Consider the following 22,369-nt stretch of genomic DNA (forward strand, 5'->3'; position numbering starts at 1 on the left):
GCATCTTGTCATACAGATTTAAATTTTGATAAGTTAAATTTATCAACCTTTTGGTCTCATCTAAGAAATATTGATACTTTCTAATCCCAAGGTCAAACTGATATTCTCCTTTTTTTTTTTTTCTAATAGTTTTAAAGTTTTTGTTTCTTTGTTTAATTTAGGTCTTTGGTCTTTCTGGAATTGGAGAAGTGAGAGGGGGGGATCTAATTATTTTTTCTTCACATGAAAAACCAAGTATCCCAATATATTTTATTGAATCTGAGCAAGATTCTTTCCTTTACCAAATCTTGTTAAACAGAATAATGAAATGAAAGAGTGAATTGATCTGGGAGGAAAAGGGATTCATGGACCAAATCATCAGTTTGCAAGATTTCATCTTGCTTTTTTATCTCTTTTAAAAGATAAATGCAGGGAGGGCAGGAATCATTCACGAACAGTCTGTAAAGTGCTGAGCACCTCCCATCTGTCTTATAGATGGTGGCGGGGCGGGGGGGAGCAGCAGCATACTCCTGGAGTGGTGGTTGAGACAGAATAGGCCATCTGCTTTCCATTAAAATTTCTCCCATACTGGCAGATAGGGAACTTCGGTGATATTTTTAGATTTGTAAAAGAATGTTTCCCGTGAGGAGTAGGAACACACTTACCTATGTGCTTACTTAGTAGCAATTTTATTACTAGCTTGAACCTAGCCTATTTTCTTATCTTTTTTTGTTGTGATATTGTTTTTACACTGAAGACATACCAAGCTAGGCCTGCTCTGGTTTCAGCAGCCTTTCTCTTCTAGGGCCCAGCCAAGGTGAATGACCCGCAGGTTGGTGGCCTTTCACCTGATGGATGAGTTCTCCCTGAAGATGCAACAACGTAACTCAGAGCACAGTTGATTACAGGATAGTGCCCCCTTTCTTGTTACCTCACGGGGGAGTTGCCTTGCCCCAACTAAGAACAATGCCTCACTTACACCCTTATATTTCCCTGGGGCTCACTAGTGGGAGGCCGGGTGGGTGGGCCTTGAATCCAGTGTACAGGCTTCCTCAGATTCAGGTCTGATGGGCTGCTCCAGAGCCAGCACTGCAGAACTGCTGCCTGCCTCCCTGACCTACATTCCCACCAGTATAGCACTCTTAGCAGCCAGGCCTCCCAACTAGTAAGAGGAATTCAGATTTAGGCTTTTTATCTGGAGCGAACACATTCAAGGGTCCATTTAATTTATTTTCTTTCCTTCTGCCTATTTAAAGAAAAGGGGGAAAAAAGCCCACAAACCCTGCAGTTAGAATGTTTCCTATCTTTACTTTTAGCCTTTCAGCTCAGTGCAATAAAAATGATTTTGCTGTCAGGATGAAGTTTCGTGAGCTCTGTCTCCTAAACATCTTTGTAATTCCACTCTCTTTATCCCATTGTTAATGTTTTAGCTTTGCCTTTGGGCTGTTGCACCAACTTCCCATCTGGTCCCTCTTTCTCTGATCTCACCCACTCTGAACCCCTTTCTACATTGCTACTGTAGTTGTTTTTATAAAACACAAATTTGAAACTCTCCAATTTAAAATCCTCCAATGGATTCTTAAATTCCATGTCTTAGCCTGACATTCAGATCTCTTCACAATCTGTCCCCAGTGTTGTTTTTTTTTGCGGTACGTGGGCCTCTCACTGTTGTGGCCTCTCCCGTTGAGGAGCACAGGCTTCAGACGCACAGGCTCAGCGGCCATGGCTCACGGGCCCAGCCGCTCCGCGGCATGTGGGATCTTCCCGGACTGGGGCACGAACCCGTGTCCCCTGCATCGGCAGGCGGACTCTCAACCACTGCACCACCAGGGAAGCCCCCCCAGCGTATTTTTTAAACATTCATTTCCTGCCACTCTTCCCCACTCACTGTAACCTCCAACCACACTGAACTATTTGCCATTTGCCTGATATGGGATACATTTTCATGCCTTCATGCATGAAACGAATATATATTTCTTTGTCCGCACCCTCACACACCTCTGACAAACTCCTCTTATTCATTGTTCAAGGCCAGCTAAAATCTTTCTTCATCTGAAAAGCTATTCCCAACTGTCCCAGACCTGTTCTTCACTCCTTCCTCAGCATTTCTAGAATACCCCAACATTCTCTGATTATATATCATATATATTGCCTATAGATTAATATAAATAATCTATGTTACTTCCCTGTTAAGACTGTAAGCTCTATGTAGAGAACCTAGCACCATGCTTGGCACGGTAAGCATCTGCTAGGTGCTAACTATGCTGATGGATAATGATGAAGAAATCTGGATTAAGTCACTTTAGGCCTTCATTGACCACTTATTACCAGTCTTGTTGTGTCAATTCAGTTCTTTTTTTTTTTTTTTTAAATCAAGGGAAAAAAAGTAGAGTGAGCGAGGCAGGAAGAAAATGGAATTATTTTAAGGGAAGATGATTTGTAAATTGAAGTCTGACCAAAGGTGGACAATCAGGATGGGGAAGAGTTGAAGGAATTGAGTCTGGATTTGAGCAAGAGAAAATTCAGGAAGAATAACAGATATCTTCATATCTGTGGACAGTTGTGCTGGAGCAGAGGAAACAGACATGTTCTGTGAAGGTGGAACTAGGACCAGTAGTTTAGAAGCTGTTCAGGGTTAGAGTCCTTACAAGGTTGATTTTTAGCACAGAGTAAAGAATTTCTTAACCTCCAGAGCTCTCCAACAGGAGCTTTGACTGCCTCAAGAGATTCTGAACACACCATCATTAGAAGGTGTCCTGGCAGAGGCCATGTGGCCAGCCATGTGGGCCACTATAGAAGATATTACAGTGCTGAGTGTCAAATTAGACTCAATCATCTCTAATACCTCTTTTAACTGTGTAATTCAGTGCCTGTGTGATGCTTTTCAGTAACGTGAGCATGACCTATATTAGGATACTGAGTGGGAACAGAATAGCTTTTTTTTTTTTTAAATAACTGCACCATCTTTGACCAAATCGATTCTCCTGAGTAATTTCCTGTTTTCTCAGGTTTTGAATCTGAAGTAAAAGAATGTTGGCAAAGAAAACGGCAGCCAAATCCAGAGGTTTATGCAAAGTAGACTCATGTTTTGAGGGAGGTTGTTAGAATGGACTTTGTCTCATTCAACAGGCCCAGTTCTGTCTCCACTCTCTTTTTAGTAGTTGTGTAAGATAAGTCTAAGCTTCAATATCCTCATCTATAAAATGGGACTAATAATGTATTTCATAGAGTTAGGGTAAAAATTAAGTCAGATAAAGAAGTGCCTGGCACAGTGCTCAGAACGTGTTACAGATTCAAAACTGTATCCTTCCTCTTGCCCTCTTCTTTTTTATTTTGAGAGAATTAAAGATTTTTGTTTTGCTTGTATGGTTTTTTTGGTCGCCCCTAGGGTTGGGGGACAGTTTTCTTCATTTTAATTGTGAGCTTCAGAGCTAAAGCTCTGTCTTCATTGCATAAGTGTTCCCCCTGCTCACAAAGGAGTAATCCTCTTTGTCTTCCTGACCCAAGGAGTTAGTCTTCCACTACCTTTTTGATACTCTGCTATTTTTACTTCCTAAAGATCAAGTCGTTTCAGAAATAGTTTCTGATTTCTCTTGAAAGTAATTTCTAATTTCCATATTAATCAAGAAAATAGCTTTACATTTCTTCAGTCCTAATCCTAGTAACAACAAGTAAAAGGGATTAGATTGTATTAACATCTGTAAAGCAGTTAAAATGTACGCATCAGAATCCTAGGAAACCTGATCACTACTGTAGCCTTTGAGGTACAGAGGAGAAAAGCTCACTTGTGTCCACTTATTCTCTTCACTCTTGACCTCCAAAGAATATAAATACAGGAGGGGCACACTTGTTCCCAAGGAGCAAGTCATAGTTATTTGGTAGGTGTGGAAAAGGCCAGTTTCCACCACTGATTTACTGAATAATCTCAGCCAAAATATCACTTTACCTCTTTGAGCCTTGATTTCCTTATCTACAAAATGGGGAAAGTAACATTAGTGTTGTTTTGAGGCTTGAATGACTTAGCATGTATGAAAATATCTTTTGTCTGAGTGGTGGGTGAAATATCCATGGTATATCATTTGAATTCCATGTCTTTACCCCAATGCACTTTAACAGATTCAGGCAGTCTTGGGGAACTGGGACTTGGAGTGCGCTCCACTCGCTTTGGTGGGGCAGAACCTATCCAGAGTCTTGGGAGTGTGCTGAGAGGAGACTTCAGCAGGTAATAGCCAGTCTAGCAAGTGTTACTATGACCTGAAACTTACATTCTAGTAGTGGGAGATAGGCAGTCTCCCATAAATACGTAAACATATAGTATATCAGGTTGTTAACTGCTGTGAAGGAAAACAAAGCATGATAAGGAGCACAGAGAGTAATGAAAGTTGAAGGTAGTATTTTAGAATGTAAGGTGACCTTTGAACAGAGTTCCAGAAGGGAAGAAAGGGTCAGGGTAAAGGCTCTGAGATGGGAAAGTGCTTGACACATTTGAAGAACAGCAAGGAGGCCATTGTGGCTGGAGTAGATTAGCATGTGGGCAAGGAGAGGTTAGAGAGGTAGCTGGTGGGTCATTGAAAGGATTTCACCATAATTGTCTTGGGAAGCTACTGTGGGGCTTAAAGAGAGGAGTGTCATGATCTGATTTAATGTTTTAATGGATCTCTTCTGGCTGCTGTGGTAAAGAGACTGCATAGGATCAAAGGTAGAAGCAGGGAGACCCCTTAAGAAGCTATTGCAATAATCTAAGTGAGAAGTAACAATGACTTGGACTAGGATAGAAAGTATGTAGGCAATGAGATGTGGTCAGATTTTAAATATATTCTAAAGGTGGAACTGAAAGGATTTGCTGATGGATTAGATGTGGATAGGAGAAGAAGAGTATAGAGTCAAGGATGACTCTAAGATTTTTGGCCTGAGGAGCTAGAAGAATGAGTTGTCATTTACTGGTGTGGAGAAAAAGCTTAGAGAAGAGATTTGGAAGGGATTGGGAAGATAAAAGTAAATATTTAATTTTTGAATGTCATAAGTTTAAAATAATAATAGCTAACTTTTTGAAGTCTTAACTGTTTGCCTGGCTCCTAGTACTTTGAGGTCTTACTAATTTAATACTTATAGCAACCTATTAAGTAAATAATATTATTATTCCCACTTTACAAATGAGAAAACTAAAGCACAGAGAGGTTAAGTAAGTGGCCCAAGGTCACACAAATAATTAGTGGTGTTGCTGGAATTCAAACCTAAGCTTAGATCTAGCTCCAGAGACCATACTCTTAGCCACTCTACCCATATAGCCTTGATGTCTAGCAAACATCCAAGTGGAGATGTTAAGTAGGTAGTTAGATACTGTGAGTCTGGAGTTCAGGACAGCAGTCCAGTCTAGCAATATGAAACTTGGGCATAGGTAGTGGACAGATGAAACTGAAAAGGTAAGTTAGGGTCAGTGACTGTAAAGGGAGATATGGTCACAAGAAGACAAAATGATGAGATCAAGACCTAAAAGGCAACCTACCCTTTTAGGTGTGGTTAACCCATCAGTCCTGCTTCATAGAGCCAAGGAAGGTACAAGGCAAGCCACTTATGGATGTCCCCAAAATGCTACCCTTCATCCTTCTGCCTGGAATGTTCTTCCTCCCCTTTTTTTGTCCACATCAAGGGACACCTAGTGCCCAGTATAATCCCTGGCAGACAATAGGTACTAAATAAATGTTGGTTGATAAAGGCCCCTTTTCTGCTCACTTTACATCCTTGTCATGGCACTTTTCGGGCTGCATTCTAACTGTCCACTCATCTGTTTTTCTCTCTCATTACTTGGTGACACTCTCAAAGCCAGGGACCCTCTTGGATTTGTTTCTTTTGTTTTTAAACCTTTCATAGCTCCAGAATACAATGCCCTGGGTAATCTCTTTATTGAGTACCTATTCTCTACAGTTATCTATGCTAGGCACTAGAGATGCCAGCATCATCAACAGAGGCAGCAGGATGAGTAATATCAGTTGGGGACAAGGAAACAAAATAAACAAAACAAACCCAGAAAAGTTGTAGGAAGGAAGCCCAGCTTTCATATGATGCCCTTTTTGGACAGGGGAAGTTGATGGTTGGGAAGGGATACTCTCTACTGGCCACACAGACTATTTATTCATCACCACCCTGTGTTTGAGAAGCTTGGATGCTTGCTGTCCAGGCTGAGGGGAAGAGGAGGTGGTGGTACGCTCAGGGAGTAGAAAATAGGAACTGATCAAGAGCTGTTGTGTACAGGCAAATGAGACATAGCTATGCCTTCAAGAAGCTTACAGATGGGGGAAAGGGGGGAGGACAGGAAATGTAAACAAACTGTCGAAGTACACTGTTATAAGTTCTGTCATTGGGGACACAAGTGTCTTCAAATTTGTTCTGTCCTACAGGGTAGAAGGTACAGATAGAGTTTGGTGAAGTATGAGAAGTCCCTTTCAGACAATCAGAGCAGTTTCACAGTGGAGGGGGCTGCCGAGTCTCAGGAAAGGACAGAGTTTATTATGGTCAGTAGAGGCATAAGAGCGGGGATGAATGATGCGTGAGTGTGTTGCAGGGTAGCCCTAGCCTCAAATGGCCTTGAAGGTGCTTCTAACCTCTGTAATCCCTTCCTTTTTCTCAGCCTAAGGATGTCACCTAGAAAATCAAGAGGGCTTTTTCTAATGCTGCCATTCTTTGATACCTGCCAAATTCAAGTGAATGAAAAATAATTCTACTTAGAAACACTGAAGGAAGATCCTGTAATTGCCCCTAAAGTAAAAGACATCTGAAATGACATAATAGGGGTATGATTACCCTTGGCTGTACAATCTCTCACATGAAGCTGAATACAGATTTCAGCCATGAGACCAGGTCGCTTCGCTTCCCAAATTAAACCCTTGACTTTCTCCTTGAGAAGTGGCAGACCTCCATATTGCTAATTAAGTGACAAGTTGGCTGCCTTGGTTCTGAAATCAGAAAATGATTGGGAGTAAAGAGAGATGAATTTTCTTTGGAATTGGAAAGGATTTAGGGAAAGGTATATTAACAAAGATACATTATTAAAGCTCAATATTTATAAATCCCAAAGAAGCTTTTAGGGATTTGGGGATTTAATCTTTGACTTTTAAAATCAGCTTTCCATTGTCGGTCAAAATACCAATGAGCATTTAAAAACTGCAGGGAGCAATGAGACAGGCACTTACACACTGCTAGTGTGAGTACAAATTGATAGTCTTTCTAGAAAGCAGTGTGGCAAAGTATGTGAAGATTCTTAGCATGTCACTTCTCATCATTTCTGCTGCTACTTCCCTGATCTGAGCCCCATCATCTATTGCAAGGAGTTTGCAGTAGCCTCCTAACTGGTCTCTCTGCTTCTCTACTCTCCCCCCATTATAGTCTGTTTTCCACACAGCAATCAGAGTGACTCTTTTCAAACATAAGTCAGACCATGTTATTATTCTGCTCAAGACCCCATCATGGCTTCTCATTTCACTCAGAGTAAAAGTTGAAGTCCTTACAGTAGCCTGAAGGCCCTACACGAACTGACCAGCCTTCTGTCTCTCTGACTCCTCTACAACTACTTTCCCCCTCGCTTGTTCCACTTCAGCTACACTGGCCTCTTTGCTATTCCTCAGACATATCCCATATCATATACTCCCAACTTAGGGCCTTTGAACTGACTCTTTCCTTCCTGTGAAATGCTCTTCCTTCAGCCATCTTGCTTGGTTAACTCTATTTCCTTCAAGTCTGTGTGGAAACCTTACTTTCTCAGTGTGTCTTATACTGGTTACCCTATTTAATAGTGCAGTCCCAACACCGTGGCACATCTGATGCCCTTTACCCTGCCCTTTTTCTCTTTTCCATAGCACTTAAGACTGTTTTTTTAATATTTACTATTTATCCACTGCCTTCTCCAACCCTCTTAAAATATAAGCTCCACAAGGGCAGGGATCACAGTGTCTGGCACAGAGTAGATACTGAAATATTTGTTGAATGAATGGGCTTTAAAAATAGCACTATCTTTTGACCTAGAAAGCTCACTTCTAGAACTCATTCCTGAAAAAATAATCAGAAATGCAGCCAAAGATTTATTTGGGTTGTTCTCATACCTTTATTTATAATAATGAAAATTTGAAAACAACCTAAACCTATAAAAACAGAGTTATGGTTAAATAATTTGCTATATCTACATAATGGAATATTATCAAGATATTAAAAAGTGTTTTGAAGAGAATTACGTGGGAAAATGCTTATAATGTTAAAGTGAAAAAATAGAATTTAAAACAACATTTACCCTTATCTCACACCATATACAAAAATGAATTAATGATGGGAATTCCCTGGCAGTCCAGTGGCTAGGACTCCATGCTTTCACTGCCGAGGGCCCGGGTTCAGTCCCTGGTCAGGGAACTAAGATCCCCACAAGCCATGCAGCACAGCCAAAAAAAAAGGATCAATGATATAAATATAAGGGTCAAAGCCTTAAAACTCTTAGAAGAAAATATAGGGTAAATCTTCATGACCTTGGATTTAGCAAGTGTATTCTTAGATATGACACCAAAAACATGAGCAACAAAGGAAAAATAGATAAATTGGATTTCATCAAAATTAAATCTGATAAAGTTTTTTTGTTTTCTTAGTTTTTAATGGAGTATAGTTGATTTACAATGTTATTAGTTTCTGCTGAACAGCAAAGTGAATCAGTTATACATATGCATATATCCACTCATTTTTAGATTCTTCTTCCATATAGTTCATTACAGAGAACTGACCTATGCTATACAGTAGGTCCTTATTAGTTATCTATTTTATATATAGTAGTGTTGTATATGTCAATCCCAATCTCCCAATTTATCCCCCTCACCCCACTTTCCCCCCCAGTAACCATAAGTTTGTTTTCTACATCTGTGACTCTATTTCTGTTTTGTAAATAAGTTCATTTGTACCACTTTTTTTTTAGATTCCACATATAAGCGATATCATATATTTGTCTTTCTCTGTCTGGCTTACTTCACTCAGTATGACAAATCTGATAAAGGTTTAATATCCAGAATACATTAAAAAGTCCTACAACTCAACAACAAAACAACCCGACTTTTTAAATTGGCACATGTTTTGAATAGACATTTCTCCAAACAAATGTACAAATGACCAGTAAGCACATGAAAAGATGTTCAGCATCATTAATCATTAGGGAAATGCACATCAAAACCACAAAGAGATACCAATTCACACCTGCTAGGATGGCTGTAATTTAAAAAAAATAGAAAATAACAAGTGTTGGTGAGGATGTGTAAAAATTGGAACCCTCGTGCATTGCTGGTGGGAGTGTAAAATGGTATAGCCACTGTGAAAAACAGTTTGGTGGTTCCTCAAAAAGCTAAAGATAAAATTACCATATAACCCAGCAATTCTGCTCCTCAGTATATACCCCCAAAATTTGAAAACAGAGACTCAAACTGATACTTGTATATCAGTGTTCACAGCAGCATTATTCACAATATCCAAAAGGTGGAAACAACCCAAGTGTCCATCAACAGGTGAATGGATAAACAAAATGTGGTATATATATACAGTGGAATATTACTCAGCCATAAAAAGGAATGAAGTTCTGATACATGCTAAAACATGAATGAACTCTGAAAAAATTATGCTAAGAAGCCAGGCACAAAAGGATAAATAGTGTTTGATTCCATGTGTTAGAATACATAAAGTATCTAGAATAGGCAAATTCATAGAGACAGAAAGTAGATTAGAAGTTAATCATGAAGAACCTAGGGGCAGGACAGGAATAAAGATGCAGACCTACTAGAGAATGGACTTGAGGATACGGGGAGGGGGAAGGGTAAGCTGGGACAAAATGAGAGTGGCATGGACATATATACACTACCAAATGCAAAACAGATAGCTAGTGGGAAGCAGCCGCATAGCACAGGGAGATCAGCTCGGTGCTTTGTGACCACCTAGAGGGGTGGGATAGGGAGGGTGGGAGGGAGGGAGACGCAAAAGGGAAGAGATATGGGAATATATGTATATGTATAACTGATTCACTTTGTTATAAAGCAGAAACTAACATACCATTGTAAAGCAATTATACTCCAATAAACATATTAAAAAAAAAAGAAGTTAAGATGGGTTATGGGAAGAGGGAATGGAGTGTTATTGCTTAACGGGTACAGAGTTCTGTTTGGGGTGGTTAAAAACTTTTAGAAATACATAGTGGGGATGGTTGCACAACATTGTGAATGTAATTAGTGCCACTGAATTGTACACTTAAATGGTTAAAATCACAAATTTTATATATATTTTGTCACAATTAAAAAATGTTTTTTTAATCCTTATATATAATATGCAGTGGTGGACTGGATCAGGCTTGTGTGGGCTCTCTAGACCCAATTGTGAGCTTCTCAGCTACTTATACTTATTCAGTGATGTTGGTAGCTTGAAACTGGCCATGGTTGGGAGTGCTTACACCATGGAACTTAGCAAATGCTACAAATAGGGCTCCGCCCCAATCCCCTTGAGCCAGTTGTTAAATATTTACTAGCTCACCACTGAATATATGTGTATAAAAATGCATGGAAAACTGTCTGGAGACATAGATGCCAAACTGCTATTATCTCTGGGGAGGAGAGTAGTATTATGGCAGGAATGTGAAAGTAAACTTACACTTTCTACCATATATACTTCCATAGTGTTTCAGGGTTTTTTACAGTGAGCATATAGACATATATCTCTTGTACTGCTTTGAAAAAACAGACAGAAAAATGTGTATATGTTGGGACTGTGGTATTGGTGATTTTTCTTGAGAGGCTAAAAGCAGTCACATATACTACCTGAAATGGCCCATGAAGAGGCTGAAGGCCAAGCTTGGGACTTGGATTCCATTTCCTCAGAAATCTGCTTTCTTCTTGCCCAACTAAATGACACTTTTTTGTCTCTTCATAGGTTACCCTACAGCCTATCCAGCTGCAGCCCCTGCCTACAATCCCAGCCTGTACCCCACCAATAGCCCCAGTTATGCTCCAGGTAAGGAAAAAGTAAAGCCAACAGTGGTGAGTGGGGTGGGAGGTGAGGCTCTATTTGGGAAAAAAAAGCCCGAAACACTTGCTGGCCTTTCCATGTCCTTAATTGCTCTGGGCTCAGCCTGTCCACGCTTGATTGTTCAGGGAGTCCCCTCTGGGAACTGGGGCAGTTCAGCCTCCGGGAATAGAATTTCTTCCATTCTCCTTGGGACTTAAAGTTGGCCCATCTCTCTTCTGCTGGAATATCTGAGATGTGTATCCTCCTCACAGAACCTTTTCTGCTCTCCCAGTATCCACACCCAGGTTTTGCTCGGTTTCCCCTGAGGCTGCCGTTGACACAGACACACACACACACACACACACACACACACACACACACACACACACACACACACACACACACACACACACACACACACACACACACCCTCACCCTCGGTTTCCCCTGAGGCTGCCGTTGACACACACACACGCACACACACACACATATCCTCAGTTTCCCCTGAGGCTGCCGTTGACACATACACGCACACACACACACACCCTCGGTTTCCCCTGAGGCTGCCGTTGACACATACACACACACACACACCACCCACCCACCCCTTCCTGGACGTGGATTTGGAAGAGAGTGAGAGACTTGCCACATTTTCAAGCTGCAGCGAGGAACTTGTTTTTCAAAAATAATAAAGGCCCAACACTCCTTGGATAGAGGTTGAAATAGATTTGAAAGTATAGAAGTTTGTTTCAGTTTGGGAGCAATGCAGAGGTTTTACCACCATCTTGACCCCCACGCTCAAAAAAACAAGCTACTCTCAGCTGGTGCTTTAATACTCAAGGAGCAGGAGAAAGAATGTGGGCTCTGCAGTTAGTAAGTCCTGGGTTTGAATCCTGATTACTCAACTCACTAGTTGTGAGTCCTTAGACAAGTTACCTCACCTCTCTGAGAAATGTGCTACACCTACCTCATGGTTGTAGATGGTTTTATGTAAGTTCCTCTTCATTTACTCAACAAGTATTTATTTGCTGAATGTCCTCCCCACTAGAATAGAAAAAAGGAAGGATGCTGTCTTTGCCTGAAGTAGCTTACAGTCCATTTGGAAGCTGACGTGTGAACAGATTCGTGGCTGTACAGTGTGGTGAATATTGTAAAAGGAATATGTACAAGAGGAGAGGAAGTGGAGGAGGGAACAACTTCTGCCTGGGGTTGAGGGTGTAAGGGGAGGCTTCACAGAGGACCTAGCAGTGGAGACTTGAGGGAGAAGTAAGAGGCATTCTTTTTTGTTTGTTTGGTTGTTTTTTTGTTGTTGCTGTTAAGAGGCATTCTTTTAAACATACAGAGGAAGAGTTGGGCATTCTAGGCAGAGTAGAGCCTGGGCAAAGACATGGAGGTGTGAGGAGTGACACTGAAGAACCTTGAAGTAGTGAGAATGGTTGAAGCATAGGCTCTAGGGTGGCGGCGTAACAGATGAATCTGGACTACAGATGTGCAAGGGCCAGATTTGGAAAGGCCTGGAATGTCATGATAATACCCTCATTTTCTTGTTTAGTAATTATTTTTTTTTAATACCATTTGTTTTATTTGGCAATTGTGACTTTTTAAAATAATTTATTTATATCTTATTTATTTTGGGCTGCTTTGGGTCTTCATTGCTGCGCAGGCTTTCTCTAGTTGTGGCGAGCGGGGGCTACTCTTTGTTGCCGTGCACGTGCTTCTCATTGCGGTGGCTTCTCTAGTTGTGGAGCACGGGCTCTAGAGCGCAGGCTCAGTAGTTGTGGTGCATGGGCTTAGTTGCTCCACGGCATGTGGGATCTTCCTGGACCAGGTATCGAACCTGTGTCCCCTGCATCAGCAGGTGGATTCTTAACCACTTCGCCAACAGGGAAGTCCCTGCATGCATTCTTTTTTTCATTTTTTAATTTATTTATTTATTTACTTATTTGTTTATTTTTGGCTACATTGGGTCTTTTTTTTAAATTTATTTTTATTTTTGGCTGTGTTGGGTCTTCGTTGCTGCGCGCGGGCTTTCTCTAGTTGCAGTGAGCGGGGGCTACTCTTCATTGCAGTGTGCGGGCTTCCCATTGAGGTGGCTTCCCTTGTTGCAGAGCATGGGCTCTAGGCGCGCGGGCTTCAGTAGTTGTGTCTCATGGCCTCTAGAGCACAGACAGGCTCAGTAGTTGTGGCTCACGGGCTTAGTTGATCCACGGCATGTGGGATCTTCCCGGACCAGGGCTTGAACCTGTGTCCCCTTCATTGGCAGACGGATTCTTAACCACTGCGTCACCAGGGAAGCCCCCCACATGCATTCTTAACCACAACATTATAGTTGCAGTCGGCTAGAGAGAAATTGAGGTGTTAGACTAGAGCAGTCAGATTAGAGAGGAAAGGGAGAGCAGACAGGAAGAGCCTGAGATTGTGGGGACGTGGGGAAGGGAGAGATTGGAAAGCTCCTGGCATGTGTAAAGTACTGATTAAGTTTTAATTTTAAAGCACACAAAATATCAACCCACGTCTAACTTGATTTTCCCCAATTTTACTTTTGAAAAGTCAACATATTTCTAAGCTGTGACTAAACCAACCCAGACCATTTTCTCACACAGTCCACTAGACAGGGTGGTATTAGCACATTGTGTCAGAAAGCCCCAAACTGGGAGTTGGAAGACTGGAGTTATAGCACTAACTCTGCTACTGATTTTGGTGTGACTTTGGGCAGATCCTTTTCCCTTTGGAGTTACACATACACACAGCTGGTCCGTGTCATATGTTGGGAGGCTGGCCTCTGCTTCTACCAGGTCTCCTGACTGCAGTGGAGGAGCTGACTCAAGGTCAGAGAGGACAGTGTACGTACTCTCAGCTTCCTTCCAGAGCTGGCCGTTTGTGATGCTGAGAGATGCCTGCGGGATAGAAGCCTGCAAAGGAGCCAGGCTCTCAGGTTTAAATTCCTCTCAGCTTTTTCAAGAAGACCAAGAAGTTGCTTCAGAAAGAGCTATTTTTAGCAGCTCTAAATACCCAAAGATGTCCTCTATCCAGGATGCAGGGAAATATTTCACTCCTTCATTGGTTCTGAAAGCAATGTGGGTACTTGAAGCTTTCTTCCAAGCTCTTAGTGACTTCAGGGATCTTACTTAAGAACTGTTTGGCCCTGCAGAAGGCAGAGCCAATAGAGACTTGTTTTCAAAATCTGGAGACCAAAAGATGGGTCATATTAATGGTAATCTGACTTGAAAATGAAGGGAAAGGATAAACAGGATAACTAATATAGGTAAAAATGAAATACCTCCTCACAAAAAAATCTGTTTATCCGTCATTGTCATCTGTTGTCTCACTTGATTCCATAGCAGCATTGTAAAGTACAGTTACTCCCATTTTGCATATGATGAACCTGGGGAAGGGGAGGGAAAAGGAATTTGAGTTTTCTGAACACCTGCCATGTTCCAGACACCATGCAAGTCTTGTCACAAATCTTAATTTTTTTTCCGTAATCTTGTGAGTTAGAGCTTCTTGCCTTCAGTTTTGCTCAGAGAGGTTAAATAACGTGTCCAAAGTTGCACAGCTAAAAAGCAGTGGAGCTCAGATTCAAAGCCAAGCTGTCTGCCCACAGTCTGTGCCCCTTGTACAGCACCACGCTCTCCCAGAGGTCTCAGGGAATTAAGTGCCTCTGCATTGGTCCTGGCCCTCTAGGACTTTAAACAGAGCTCTTCAGAGGCCAAAGATGATTGGTTTTGTCCCTGAACCTTTACCTCCTCTAGCACATAAAGCCTCTGTCATGTGTGAAGTCCCTTTGCAATGCTTGGGAGACTTGAAATTTATTCTTAGCATGGACAAGCAAAGAGCAGGAACTTGGACTTGCATACTTCCAGGCAGCTTCTGGGTCAGCTGCCTGGAGGATGTCATGGCATCCAAGGACATACCCTTCCTCAATGAATGGGCTTTCCTGGATGGCAAGTCTGTCACCCTCTCCAGGGTAGAGGTACTTTGCACCCTCTGCGTTCACTGTTTCTTGCGTAGCCTGGGGGAAACTGCTTTTTTAAGACAAAGTTTGTTTTTGTAACTGCAATATGTACTACTTTGCACAGATTCTTAGTGGTAATTTCAACTAACATTTCTATCCAACAGAGTTTCAGTTCCTGCATTCAGCTTATGGTAGGAGAGCTATTTTTCCTCATCTGTATTATGGCCTATGAATGTGTTATCTCGTAACAAAAGTAGATCCCCTCTCCTTCCCTCCCCAAATCCCATCCCCTAGGCTTGGGCTCCCCCAGGTGGCTCAGCAGCAGTTCCTGAAGCATGCAGGAACATGTCTGATGGTGCAAAATCATGGGTTGGAGACACACACGAACCGTCCCCTAGGGCAGCAGTGAAGGATCATGGCACTAAAAGGCGTCTCTCCCCTTCCTCACCTCTGGGGTCCCATCTGACCTAGGTCGGAAACCTTTACCCTCACATGGCTGCTGAATTCAAACAAACAAGTGAACAAAAATTCCTGGGTCTCTATGGCTCCTCTGTTGGCTTTATGGCAGCCCCTGCGGAGGAGTACCTGGATTATGCCTGTAAGAATGCAAAACACCAGTCTGCCCCACGATCAGACTTTCCATCTCCATTGGCAGTCTCACATGTTTGAAGACCTGGTTAACTTTAGATACAATCTATTCCCTTAGCCCAGATCTTGAGCTCTGGCTCATTTGGGGGGCATTTTCCTGGATGGTGAGAGGTGAGGGTCAAGTGTGCTAATAAGCCAGGGACCAGAGCTGGATTCTCTGGGCAGTGTGGACTCCAGGCCCAAGGCACCACGGGAACTTCTGGGCACCTGTGAGGGTCCCAGCAGTGTAACTTGACTAGGTCCTTTTTTGTCATAGACAGGAAGGGACCATAGGAGGGACTTGCTGCTTTCACCACCCTCACCTGGGCTGCTCAGGACAATGTTTTCGTAAAGTCTCTGCACACTTTCTCGACTTTTAACCTTGAATTATTTGGATGTTGAAAATTGAATTTGTGTGTGGCACATCTTTTAGGAGATGAGCTGTGAAAATCTCTTCTTGCTGCTGCTGTGGGCTGCGTGATCTTGGGCAATTTGCTAATGTCTCCAGGCCATAGATAAAATGTTTTATTCCAGATGATCTCTGAGGTCCCTTTAAATGCTAACAGGTTGCCCTCTTATAATCTTATTCTTTCAGTTTTTCTAGTCACAGACCCGTTTCTCTTATTGTTTATGAGGAGTCGTGTTTGTTTGCCTCAGGATATATGAACTTGAACAGAAGACTCCATATGAAGTGAGAGAAGCTCTCCTGCCTCCTCGCCTCTCCTGTTATAGCATCTGAAATAGAAATACTAAAGTGTGTGTATGGAGCTCTTCTCTTCACAAAATGTTCTGTCCCAGACCCTAAGCTGGCCCTTTGAAGATACAAAGTTCAGTAAGACAGGGTTCCTGTTTTCAAGGAGCTCAAAGTTTAGCGGGGGAGATGGACAAACTAGCAAGTACAGGGGCTTCTAAGAATCACAGGAACTGGGATAGTGAACCAAGTGGGATACATGAGGGGGCTGTGATCAAGAAGTGGGGAAAAGAAAGGACTTCATAGTAGAGGTGAGTCTTCAGCTCCTGGTTGATGGATTAATAAACGTCTACCAGGTGGTATTTGGGGAAGGACATGCCAGGAAGAGTGAGCAGTGTGAGCAAAAATACAGAGAAGTGATGCTTCTTGGCATAGCCTGGGAAGGGTGAACAGTTTGTGTGGCTGTCATGTAGGGTTTGAGAGTGAGAACAGTGAGTCTAGGGAGATCATAGGACTAGATCACGAGGGGCCTTGAGTGCCACTCAAGGAGTTAGGTAATGGAGAACCATGGAATGTTTTTAAGAAAGAAGTTTTTGTGATTAGGTTTAGGTCTTAGAAATATCACTCTGACTGCAGCTTGGAGATTGGAATTGGCAGGTTTAAAAACAAACAGAACAGTGAGGAAGCAGTTGCAATAATTCAGGTAAGAGGTGATGAGAGCTTCCATTGGAGCTGTCCACACCTGTGGGGATGGAAGAGTAGACAGACACCAGAATTAGAAACTGTAAGACTGGCTGACACTTGATCCTTGATCCTCACAATCAATACTATGAAGCAATCAAGGAGTGGTTATTATTGCCATTTTATGAGACAACAGACCTGAAGTTTAGAAAGGTATAGTGACTTGCCCAAGGTCCCACAGCTAATAAGTGGCACAGCCCAGGCTAGAACTCAGATTTCCTGACTTACTACATTGTTCAGGATGATGGTCCCTTGCTGCCTCTCCTCCTTGTAAGTGTGCTTAACAGATTGTTCAAGTGTCAGAGGGCGTGAGGGCCCCATGTCCAGGGATGTGAACAACCCAGCACTTGGACGTGGGCCGCATGCTGTGACTGGGCCGTGGCCCTTCACTGCCATGGGTTCTCGCTCTCTCTTTTTTTAAATTGAGGAATAGTACATATATAGTACTACATAAAGTGCAAAAGTATGTAGTCTCAAACGTACACCTCAATAATATTTGACGTATATACACTTGTATTTATTCAAAATATAGACCATTTCTAGGAGTTGGTACCTTTCATGGCACCCAAGAACAGGCATACCTGTCAGAGCAGCGTCCTCTATTACCACGCCTCTAAAAGCTTCAGTTGGATTGTCTTCATCCCACAGCTGAGCTCTGAATCACTACCAGCAGCAGAATGGGTTTCTTTAGAATTGTATGTGGACGTATAGCTAACTAATGAGGAAGTCAAGTCGACAGCTGTTATTTGTTGTTTTTTGTTTTCAGCCTTCATATTTATCCAGTTATTTAAATTATTATGTATTCATATATACAGAAAAATATAGAAGATATTAGTATTTGTTTTCTTTATAATGAAACCAGAAGAAAATACCCACTTCTTCAGGAACATGTATAGGTTAGCTCACTTGTTCAGTTGGGAAACACATAATCAAAGGCACAGTCACACTTGCTTCTTTCCTGGTTAATCTGGAACATTGTTTTACTGTGTGTAATGCTGTCTTGTTCACTCTCTGGTTGGCGTGTGGCTGTGTTGCATCCCCAGCTAGACCATAAATACCTGGTGTGCGGTGACCATGACCCACGTGTGTTCCTGTCCACCGTGGCGCTCCCCTCAGTGCTGAGTGCAGTGTAGGCCTCAGTCACTCTTTGGTTAATTTTGATTTACTTACTTTAATTGTCACACAGTCCTTTAGGCTAATGTCAGACTTTTGGCTCATGATTAAAATTATGGTAAAGATGCACCACTTGGGTTAAAAACTGGACCAGAACAGGTCCTCCAAATTCTCAGCAGCCAAATTTAGGCCTCCTGCTCCCTGGTGGATTCCTGTGGGGTCTTGAGGGCCTGGGCTTGCTCTATCTGACTTCTCAGAGCTACATGTTTCACTTTTTAGGGAGTTGTTTTAGGTGGCCAGGGCTTTCCAGCCACGTGAAGTGGCAGATTCTAAATCTGGAGCTATCTTAATAAGATTTTTCAACACTAATTGGGTCCTTTATTAATTCCCACCACTCCACCCATCCCTGCCCCCCAGGAAAAGAAACCCATGATAATTGTTTAAATTGACTGCCCTCCTCCTGTGTTGTCTGCAGAGTCATGTTGTAATGTCCAGCAAAGGCCCTGGACTCTGCATGGGAATTCTGCTGGATCTCCATTTTCTTCTACCAGAATTCTCCTTTTAGTGTCATTTCCCTGCCCATGATTTCCTTCTCATTTCTCAGCATCCGCTGTATGTATCGCGGGCCATTGATGCAAGCGCAGTCAGCCCAGAACAGCTGTACTTCTATCCTTGGTTCAGCAAAAACAGTAGTCTTTGACCTCTTCCTCTGACCCCAGTATTTCCATGACTGAAGGAACCAGAGGCATTTCCTGTTACCTGGACAGGCAGAGGAGTTTATGGAGATCTGTCTGGAGGTGGATTATCCTTGTCCTGATGGAATGAGAGGGTATAGGCAAACTTGCTTCTCATACCACCCTGTCTTACCTAGCCCCTTGTTAAAATGTTTCACGTATATCCAACTGTTGCCAATACTAATATACTTTAAAACACCCCATATCCATGTCTCCCAAGACCTCATCTGAGTGGAAAAGATACTGTTAAAATCATTCTTCAGCCACAAGTAGAAATTTGGGTCAAGAATATTTCTCCTCGGGAATTCCCTGGCGGTCCTGTGGTTAGGACTCCCCGCTTTCACTGCCAAGGGCCCGTGTTCAATCCCTGGTCGGGGAACTTGGATCCCAAAAGCCGCGCAGTGTGGCCAAAAAAAAAAAAAATTTTTTTTCCCCTCTATTGTTTGAAAATATATCAAGAGAGATACGTAAAATGTTAGGCAATCCCTCCCCCCACTCCCTTTGAAACCCTATTTCCTCTCTCCTTCCCTACAGGACACATGAAGGTAAGTTTTTTGAGTCACTCCCCACTTCTATTCCATAGGAAACATCATCCTTCAAATTTCTCAAGCTGAGCTTTGAGTCAGCCTGGGAAGTCTCTGCAGATTTCTTTCAAACTGAGCCTCATCTCTATTTCACACCTACCCCAAGTTTGACATTTGCTTTCTTAGTGGCCCAAAAGATCATCTCTAATTCATGAGGCGATATCTCAGGTGGAGCACCAGTAGCACCTCAGCAGGAGACATAAAAGGTGCAAGAGGTTTGTCTGGCCCTGGCTAGGTCTACAGGAGAAGAGGTTTGCAGGTAGTGTCCCGCTGGACAGCCTTGCCTTGTAAGCCACCAAAGCTCAGTCCCTTTAGAGGAGATGGCAGTCCAGCAAGGTTCATGTCATGTGGTTATTAGTATTTTGGGGTCGCTCTTTGAAAACAATTTGTTAAATACACCTCCAGATGAGATTTCAGGCATATAAAGGGGTACTCAGTTGATCTGGCCCAGTACATAGTCAAAGGCTCCGAGTTGCTACACGTTAACGACCAGGTGGCTAAGGAGTATCCCAGAGTCTTAGGCTAGAATGTCAGGCAGTAGAAGGCAGTATTCATAAGCATTTTCATGGGTTTGGTAGTGGGTAGAAAATCCTGACTCCCCTACTTAGTATAAGCTTAGGTCTCCTCAGTTTCAAATCGTTCAGAAGGTCACTTCAGCACTCCTCCCAACCACTCACCCATCTCAGAAAGCTGAACCATCCTGTGTGTCTGAACAGGGCCCCTTGGGTTATATGTTTCCGTCCAGCTCAAGATCCTTGCTTTTGTGTCTGTGATTGGTGGTGCCCACTTCCTATTTCTGCCTAATGCCATTCTTGTGTCTTCCCTTAAGCAACTCTGCTGATGAAACAGGCCTGGCCACAGAACTCGTCTTCCTGTGGCACTGAAGGCACCTTCCACCTCCCAGTGGACACCGGGACCGAGAACCGAACTTACCAAGCATCCTCTGCGGCTTTCAGTAAATACAGCCTGTCTCCTCCTTTCCTTGTTCCCCTTGGTTGGGACTGATTTGGCTCTTAGGAAGAAAGGAAAGGGAACTTTTAAAACTGACATTTATAGGACACTGTTTTAAGAGGTTCTCTCTCCTACCCACCAAAAAATTGGCCCTCCTCATATAGAAACGGTCATCCTCTTTGATCACACACCCTGCTTTGAGGAGACACAAAGCAGTGAGGGAGAGAGAAGGAAGTACTCACCTGGCCAATGAGTTTGATGAGGGAAGGACTGTTACTGCATTTCAAGGGAAGGACAGAGGGCACTTTAAAGTCTTGTGGACTTTTGGACAGAGGGGGTTCCTCCAACTAGCACAGGGTTTTCAACCTCAGCACTGTGGACATGGGGAGCAGATAATTCTTGGTTGGGGGGGGGCTGTCCTGTGCATATCCCCAGGGGCAAAATTGCCCCCTGCTTGAGAAACACTGCCCTCGTGGAGGCTACACTGTGAGAGCAAGGTATGTGCAGGAAGTCCTCGTGAAGGTCGGAAACCATCTGGCCTGTCAGATTGGTCACTTCACTTGAGGCTCAGTAGAGTGACTGATGGTTTCACCTTCACATCTGATTTTTAACACAAAATGGCTCCACTGGGTAAAATGAGGACGAGTGTTTAGAAATGACTGAGTGGCATTTTGACTCTGTATGAGGAAAAGCTTCGTGCCTTGTTGCAGTTGTCCGAAAGAGGAGTGGCTGGCTTTGGATGTGGTGAGTGCCAGTCTCTTAAGTTGTGCCAGCAAGGGCTGCACAGGCCCTCGGAGGGATGTTGCAGACTAGGCCCGATGGTCTGGGGTTCAGTGAAGTGTTAACCTATTAAGTGAGTAAATTAGAAGAATACATTGTATTTTAAATTTTTCTTTAAAATGTTATTTTCTCCTTAGCTATCATTGCCCCTTCAGGTCAACATCAACTTACGTTTATACAACATAACTCTCACCTTTTGCAGAATATGTTTTCATGATCACCCTCTCATTTAATCTACACTATAGTTCTATTTGGGTGGATTTTTATTCCAGTTTGAAAGCTGAGGCTCAGAAAGGTAATATGCCCAATGCCATCCAACTGGTAAGCAGCACGACTAGAAAAGTGTATCACCCAAGTTAAGTTTCTATTACTGACTTTTTTCCTTGAGATTAGTTTTACTCTTATTTAAGAGAGGGATGATAGCAGTAGGGAATTTTTCCAGGTACCTATGATATTATATATGTAAATGGGCATATACATGCATATTCTGTCTTATATCTGCACATATGGAGGTAGATGCATATAGACACACCTGCTGTAGTGTAGCAGAAAGAAGCCTGGAGTGGAAGACCAAAAGAGTTGGATTCTAGACTTGGTTCTGTGTAACCTTGGATAATTCATGTCTGTGCTTTGGACCTTGCTTTTTCCAAATGTAACATGAGTGGGTTGGACTAGGTCATCTTTAAGGTTCTCTCTAGCTATTAGGCTCCTGATTCTATCACCTTGGTGCTGTATACCCAATATCTTCCACTCTTTCAGGGGCCTCCTCTCTAGCTGCCCGGACCAGTAGTTGGCCAACTAGCCTTTGTTCACACATCTCCAGGTATGGAGTATTCATTCCCTCCAGAAGCAACCCTTTCCACAATGAGAAAGTCTGAGTATTAGAAGGCCTTGCCTTCCACTATGTTGACATCTTCCTAAAGTTCCACTGAAAAGTCCAGTAGCTATATCCCACTGTCCTCTCACAGGCTATCACAGTCCCTAGAAAGGGCCAAGATGTGCTCTCTTTCTTATAATCCGTAAATAGAGGTGGGATTGACTGGTCCTCCCATGTCCCACCAGAGTTCCTCCCAGCACACAGATTTTGTGGCTTCTAATACCACAGAAAACTCAGGGCACTTTGACAAATTCAATGTAATTTCACTAACACTTGCTAAGCCTGTTTGTAGTTAGGTCTTCCTTCTACTTATTCAGCACTCTCTTG

The 22,369-nt window shown here is 42.7% G+C and overlaps 1 protein-coding gene across 5 annotated transcripts in view; it reads left to right on the forward strand.

The window, feature by feature from the left end:
• FAM168A (family with sequence similarity 168 member A) overlaps positions 1 to 22,369 on the forward strand; it is a 198,691-nt gene that overhangs the window by 162,422 nt on the left and 13,900 nt on the right. For 3 of the 5 annotated variants that reach the window (XM_033862316.2, XM_073808501.1, XM_033862318.2), the window contains exons 3-5: positions 10,915 to 10,995; positions 15,109 to 15,135; positions 20,264 to 20,389. In XM_033862316.2, the coding sequence (XP_033718207.1) occupies positions 10,915 to 10,995; positions 15,109 to 15,135; positions 20,264 to 20,389 (234 nt within the window). The remainder of the gene's footprint in view (positions 1 to 10,914; positions 10,996 to 15,108; positions 15,136 to 20,263; positions 20,390 to 22,369) is intronic. The other 2 variants (XM_033862319.2, XM_033862320.2) reach the window with 2 other exon arrangements.

The sequence above is a fragment of the Tursiops truncatus genome, chromosome 8 (genome assembly GCF_011762595.2).
Source record: "Tursiops truncatus isolate mTurTru1 chromosome 8, mTurTru1.mat.Y, whole genome shotgun sequence".
Lineage (NCBI taxonomy): Eukaryota > Metazoa > Chordata > Mammalia > Artiodactyla > Delphinidae > Tursiops > Tursiops truncatus.